The following is a 6,845-nucleotide window of genomic DNA, read 5'->3' on the forward strand; positions in this document are numbered from 1 at the left end:
TGTCGCCGTATCACGTGTAGTGATGGAATTGTGATTGTGTAGCTGTAAGGTCAGTCTTCAAATCACATAGAGTGAATCCTCCCACTTGATTCTTTTTTAGAATTGTTTTACGTGTTATAATTCCTTTGCCTTTATATATAAAATTTAGAATAACCTTATCTATATCTGTAAAAAATATTGATGAGATTTTTGCAGGAATTGCCTTCTACCTTTATATCTACTTGGTGTGGGGAGAACTGACATGTTTCGTTTGTTGAGTCTCCTAATAAATCTACTGAGTTTTTTATTTCAGTTATTGCATTTTTCAGTTCTAAAATTTTCAGTTGGTTCTTTATATCTTCTATTTTGAGACTTTGTATTTTTCCACTTGCAGACATGTTCATAATTGCTCATTGAGCACTGTTATCATGCCTGCTTTAAAGTGTTTGTCAGATCATTCTAACATCTCTGTCATCTTGGGGTTGGCATCTGTTGTCTTTTTTCACTCAGTTTGAGATCTTCCTGGTTCTTGGAATAAGTGTTTTCTGTTAAAACCTGGGTGCTGTCCTATTATGTCATGAGACTCTGAAACTGCCTTCAGCTGGCAGCTTTAGTGCACTCTCTCTGGCACCATGCCTGCTGGGGAAGGAGTGTGGGGGCGGACACTGCATCAGTGAGGACAGATGGAGGTGGACGTCTGGCTGCAGGAGGGCCCCCGTGACTGCAGCAGTAGTGGGCGCTACAGTGGCCCCTTCCGTGGTTCCCAGGGACACCACAGTGCGAGCAGCCTCGGAACTGTTCCTGGGGAGTGCTGGGTACCCAACTCATTGCATCTGGACCCTCCAGGAGACCAGGGGGGCCATGTAGCCCGCAGCGAGGAGTGTGAGCACGCTGCTCCAGCCTGAGCCCTGGGGGTGCAGGTTGCAACAGGGCAAGTCTGGGCTCTGCACTCACCTGCTGTCTGCAGGACTGGCTTCTCCTCGTCCCGGGGCTACAGAGAGCAAGCTTCAGCTGCCGCTGGTTTTGGGGATGTGCCTATTGACCTGTACCCGCTGCCTGCTTCTTCCACTGATGGGCTATTTGAAGTTGTTGGTCAGGCCCCATGGCCCCAAGTTGGTCTGCTTCCTGTTTTCCACCGTTTATAGTCCTTTTATTTTTTCATAATCTATCATGTCTAGGATTTGCATTTGTACTTAGTGGGAGAACTCACAGAAGGTAGGTCTACCTCTGTCTTACCTGAAGCAGAATTTGTTTCTTTTTGATGGCAGTATTTCTCTTTGAGAACTAGCTCCTTAGCCGGGTGCCTGGGGGGCTCAGTGGGTTGGTGGGGGGTACTCTTGGTTTCTGCTCAGGTCCTGATCTCAGGGTTGTGGGATCAGCCCAGCTCTGTGCTCAGCCAGGAGTCTGCTTGTCCCTCTCCCTCCGCTCCTGCCCCCTGCTCACTCTCTCTCTCAAACAAATAAAATCTTAAAAAAAAAGAACTAGCTCCTTAGTCTTTCTTCTTTTATATTTCTAATACATTGTGACCTAGTAAATAGAGGATCTTCTTAGAACTGAATCTGAGATAAGAATATAGCTGGAGTGGTGGGGGGTGAGAGGGATGGGGTGGCTGGGTGATAGACATTGGGGAGGGTATGTGCTATGGTGAGCCCTGTGAATTGTGTAAGACTGTTGAATCACAGCCTGTACCTCTGAAACAAATAATACATTACATGTTAAAAAAAAAAAAAAAGAAGAAGAAGAAGAAGAAGATAGCAGGAAGGGAAGAATGAAGGGGGGAAAATCGGAGGGGGAGACGAACCATGAAAGACTATGGACTCTGAGAAACAAACTGAGGGTTCTAGAGGGGAGGGAGGTGGGGGGATGGTTTAGCCTGGTGATGGGTATTAAGGAGGGCATGAACTGCATGGAACACTGGGTGTTATATGCAAGCAATGAATCATGGAACACTACATCAAAAACTAATGATGTAATGTATGGTGATTAACATAACATATTAAAAAAAAAAAGAGTTAACTGAATACTCCAAATACCAGTTTTAAGCTACTAGTTCTCTTTTTCATCATCCATATTCTCCCTTTGTTCATTAATTCTAATATACCTATATATGTATGCATAAACATACACACTAAACAAATAGTTAGATGACATTATTTAAATCTTTTGACTTTAATTTTAAAATAAAATTAACTATATCTGCATGTTAAAAAAAAAAAAGAATATATGTGAATACTCATATGTGGAACATAAGGAATAGCGTGGAGGACCATAGGGGAAGGGAGGGAAAACTGAATGGGAAGAAATCAGAGAGGAAGACAAACCATGAGAGACTCTGGACTCCAGGAAACAAACTGAGGGCTGCTGGAGGGGAGGTCGGTGGGGAGATGCGGTAACTGGGTGATGGGTATTAAGGAGGGCATGTGATGTAATGAGCACTAGCTAGGTGTGATATGCAGCTAATGAATTGGCTGAACACTACATCAAAAACTAATGGTGTACTATATGTTGGCTAATTGAATTTAAATTGAAAAAAAGAATATATGTGAATAAGAACCTAAGAAACTCTCTAATGATTAAAGTTTATGAACTTTAGTTAATTGATATTGGCATATTTATTTTGGCTAATACCTCAGTCTTTAAAAGAAATGAGGTGCTATTGTAGTTTCCCTGTGTAATGTGTGCATTCCTAAGTCTGGGTGGCAAATTGGAGTATAGAGCTTTGTTGTTTGGGTGTTTTTTCCTCCCATAGTGTGTTAAGGGTTGTCTTAAACTTTTCACTTGCTTTCTTTTCCAGTCAAGAGAAAGACAATCAGTTGGAAATACGGTTTTCAATATAGGTCTTTGGGATGTCAGATGATTGTAAGTGTTAGCAAGTGTAGGATTGACAATCTGTGGCACATGTTTCTTTGCCAGGCAGTGAAAAGTGACAGTATATTCTTGGGCTTAATTTTATTTCTCATAGACTGTTGGCATTACTATTTATTTAAAATGGTATGCTTTATTCCTGAAAACTACTTTTTCTCCAGTTGTATTTTTTTAATTGGAATGATATCCTGTTTTTAAATTTCATTTCTAATTATCTCAAAATACAGTTTTTAAACTTACATATGATCGTATCTAAAAAAAAGATCATATCTCTAGAAATTTGTAGCTACCTAAATCTGAAATATAGTTCCATCTAGAAAAAAGAATTACATTACAAAGTCCAGCTTTCCAACTCTGCCTGTGTGTCCTGTGTCCTCAGGAACTCTTACTACTACGCGTGGATTCTGCTGTTAAAGTTGTTGCCATTGACAGTTATTTCTTCACTTTCCAACAGTATTTCCAGCAGATAAAAATGATATTCCATAGCTGTGAATTCCTGGGGAACCAGAACAAACGATTCGACGTGTGCCGTCATTTGATGCAGGGGCTCACTTTGGGCCCAGGGGCTGTACGTGTTTCAGGAGGCACAGCTGCATGTGTTAAACACACCCTTCAGAATCTGCTAGGGTACATTATTCATAGTACCCAAGATCAGAGGACGATCGAGATGTCCATCAACGGTGAACACACAAGAAAATGTGGGAGATGTATGCATCAGGTAATACGGCTTCAGCCTTAAGGAAAGAGGGACATCCTGCCATTTGTGGCAACACGCATGACCTTGGAGCACATTATGCTAAGTGAAATGAGCCGGACACAGACAAATATCTCATGACCTCGCTGATATGTGGAATCCAAAGAAAAGGGGAACTCACAGTGACAGAGTGGAATGGTGGTTACCAGAGGCTGGGGCGGGGGGGGGGGGGGGGGGCAGGTGTGGTTAGTGGCGGGGGAAAGAAGACGTAAGGATCAGAGGGCACAAACTTTCAGCTATAATATGAGTAAGTTCTGGAAATCTAATGTACAGCATGGTGACTGTAATTAATAATGAAACTTGCAAGTTTTCTCACCACCAAAAAAAAAAAAAAAGATAACTGTGGGAAGGATAAGGATATGTGCACAACTTTGGTTGTGGCCATCATTTCACAATGTATCCATATGTATAGACATCGTGTTGTACACCTTAAACACGTAGTTTTTATTTTTCAAAAATAAGTAAAGGAGTTCTTTTAAGTTGCTAAGACAGACCATTTTTCTGTGAGAAAGGCTAATTCCAGGGTTAATGGGAAGCAGCAACATACTCTCCCAACTCTGAATCCTACAGTGGCAGAGAAGCTATCTTTCTTGTTTTTGTTACCAGGTCTTTCGATTCCATAGCATTTCCCAAAGCGCCTGGCACATAACAGCATAAAGGAGCTCGGGAACTAGGGAAAGAACTTTATCAATCATCTCTACAATTGCTTATTAAAACTTTTTTATTATTAGGCCCATCGTTGAGTTTAGGAGCAAAAACTTCTTGGTCACGTTCCATCCCTGGTTTAATTTTATTCAATCTAACACATTCTTTCCTATGGTCCTAGAAAGTACTATGTGAAATTATTATTACCTTCTATATACATTTGAGCCCAGAGAACAATATGAGATAATAGTGATGATAACTCACTATCAAAATTACTCTCTGGTTATAGCAAAGGAAACACCACGTGTTTACTTTAGAGAGTCATTACTCCTCATAGCCTCAAACTTTGCTGAACTGGTATTACTTTCATTTTCTCAAAATGCTAACTTCTCTCCCTGCTCCTCCCGCCCCCAACTCAGGACCTTGGCATGCTGTTTCTTCTACCTAGAGCACTTTTCCCCACCCACTTCTTTTCATGACTGGCCTTATTCTGAATTTTTTATCTTAAAATGTCATGTTTCCAGAGATACTCCGTTTCACTTTATTTAAAGTGAGTTCTCTTGGCTTTCTGTCTTGGACTAAAGTTTTTTTTACTTCACAGCACTTATGACAATCAGTAATTCTTTGTTACTTGGTTTTGTTAGCTTGCTTCATTAGATTATAAATAACTGCATAGACCACATCTGTTTTGCTTACTGTTATATCCCCAGCAGATAATAGTAAGTCAAAATAATAAATAACCACTGTTAAAAGTGCTCTGATTATATTTGAAGTTGACATATGGTCAAGCATTCTTTCGGCAATTATTTATCAAACATCTTTCAGATGCAAGGCTTGGTGTTAGGCACAGAAATTCTAGAATTTAAAATTTTAGTCCCTGCACTCAGTAAACTTAGAGTCAGATAGGAGAGAGAGACGGTTAAAATGAATGAATTCTTTTATTCAGCAATTCTGTGTAGTTCCTGATATGTTTGTTTCAAGCACTCTTATGTGCTGACACAGACATTATCCTTCTTGATACTTAGAGTCTAATAAGCAATACAGAAAACTAAATAGATAATTACAATTGAGCGAGATAAATACTATGATAAAGGTAAGCTTAGGGTCCCATGGGAAGACAACGTTGTTTTATGTGTGGATGTTGGGGATAGAGAGGACTTAAAGAGAAGAGACACGTTACACAGTCTGTAGTAAAGTGATTAAAAACCAGAAAGAGTCAGACTGCCTTGTTTAGACTCCCCATTCTTCTGTTTAGTGATTATGTGACCTTGAAAAACTGTAACCTTTCTGAGACTTCGTTTTTCATTCATTCAACTCACAGAATTGTTGTGGGCCAAAGCAAGGTAATGGGCATAAACTAATGAGCACTTGTAATGAATGAGCACTGTTCTTATTCCATTCCCACCATTCATCCTCTGTGCAGTGATGAACTGCGCTTTGCCAGCAACCTTCTCCCAAACTTTTTGTCTAAATCAGTCCCTAGAGTCCTGATGCATCCCCTGTCCAGGAGACACAAGTTAGTTCAGTTATATAAACAATTATTCATAAATATAGTGCTTTTGGAGAGAGAGCAGACATGGAACGTGTTTACCCCCAAAAAAGAAAAGTAAGACAAAGCAGTTGAAGACGTGATTGTATTAGAAATTTACTAGAATTCAAATTGAGATAAATACGGATGCAAGTAATTTTTAGGTAAGTAACATTCTCTATTTTTGTTTGTATAAAGAATGTGAGAAGGGCTCCTGGGTGGCTCAGTTGGTTGAGTGTCTGCCTTAGGCTCAGTTCATGGTCCTGGGGTCCTGGGATCGAGCCCGGCATTGGGCTCCCTGCTCGGTGGGGAGTCTGCTTCTCCCTCTCCCTCTGCTGCTCCCCCTGCTCATGCTTGCTCTCTCTCTGTCAAATAAATAAATATCATCTTTAAAAAAAGTGTGAGAGGGAATTAGAGGGTGATATTGTGGAAAGTATGATAAGACTAGTAGGTATTTGATAGATACAAAGAATGAAGCATGAAGAGTCATTACTACTCCTCATTGTCACTTTTAACTGTGGCTCTCTTTTCTTTAAAATCCATCAGTTCTTTTTTTTTTTAACTTTTTCATTGAAGTGTAGTCAACATACACAACGTTACATTAGTTTTAAGTGTACTACATAATGATTGGCCATCTCTATACCTTGTGCTCACCACAACTGTAGCTGCCATCTGTCCCCATACAACACTGTCACAATGTCATTGACTCTCTTCCCTATGCTGTGCCTTCCATCTCCCTGACTTACTGATTCCATAACTAGAATTCTGTGCCTCCCCTGCCCTCCACCCATTTTGCCCATCTGCCCACTTCCTCCCCTCTGTATTTACGGATCTGTTTCTGCTTTGTTTGTTTCTTCTGTTTTTTAGATTCCACATATGGGTGAAATCATACGGTATTTGTCTTTCTCAGTCTGACTTATTTCACTTAGCATTATACTCTCTAGTTCCACCTGTGTTGTCGCCGATGGTAGGATCCCATTCCTTTTATGGTTAATATCCCGCTGTGTGTGTGTGTGTAGATAGATGATAGATAGATAGATAGATAGATAGATAGATAGATAGATAGATAGATAG

At 40.3% G+C, this 6,845-nt stretch overlaps 2 protein-coding genes across 2 annotated transcripts in view; both read left to right on the forward strand.

Moving 5' to 3' along the window:
* Positions 1 to 3,471, forward strand: part of LOC118013139 (centrosomal protein of 126 kDa-like) — a 21,593-nt gene extending 18,122 nt beyond the window's left edge. Inside the window, exon 3 of the mRNA XM_035008779.1 lies at positions 3,299 to 3,471. Coding sequence (XP_034864670.1) covers positions 3,299 to 3,314 — 16 coding nt within the window. The 3' untranslated portion in view covers positions 3,315 to 3,471. The remainder of the gene's footprint in view (positions 1 to 3,298) is intronic.
* Positions 3,472 to 3,475: 4 nt separating this feature from the next.
* The window catches only part of LOC118013138 (centrosomal protein of 126 kDa-like), a 73,689-nt gene continuing 70,319 nt past the window's right edge, over positions 3,476 to 6,845 (forward strand). Inside the window, exon 1 of the mRNA XM_035008778.1 lies at positions 3,476 to 3,562. The gene's annotated coding sequence lies outside the window, so the exon portion shown is untranslated. The remainder of the gene's footprint in view (positions 3,563 to 6,845) is intronic.

This window comes from Mirounga leonina, unplaced genomic scaffold, assembly GCF_011800145.1.
Source record: "Mirounga leonina isolate KUSES-001 unplaced genomic scaffold, KU_Mleo_1.0 Mir_153, whole genome shotgun sequence".
NCBI classification, from domain to species: domain Eukaryota; kingdom Metazoa; phylum Chordata; class Mammalia; order Carnivora; family Phocidae; genus Mirounga; species Mirounga leonina.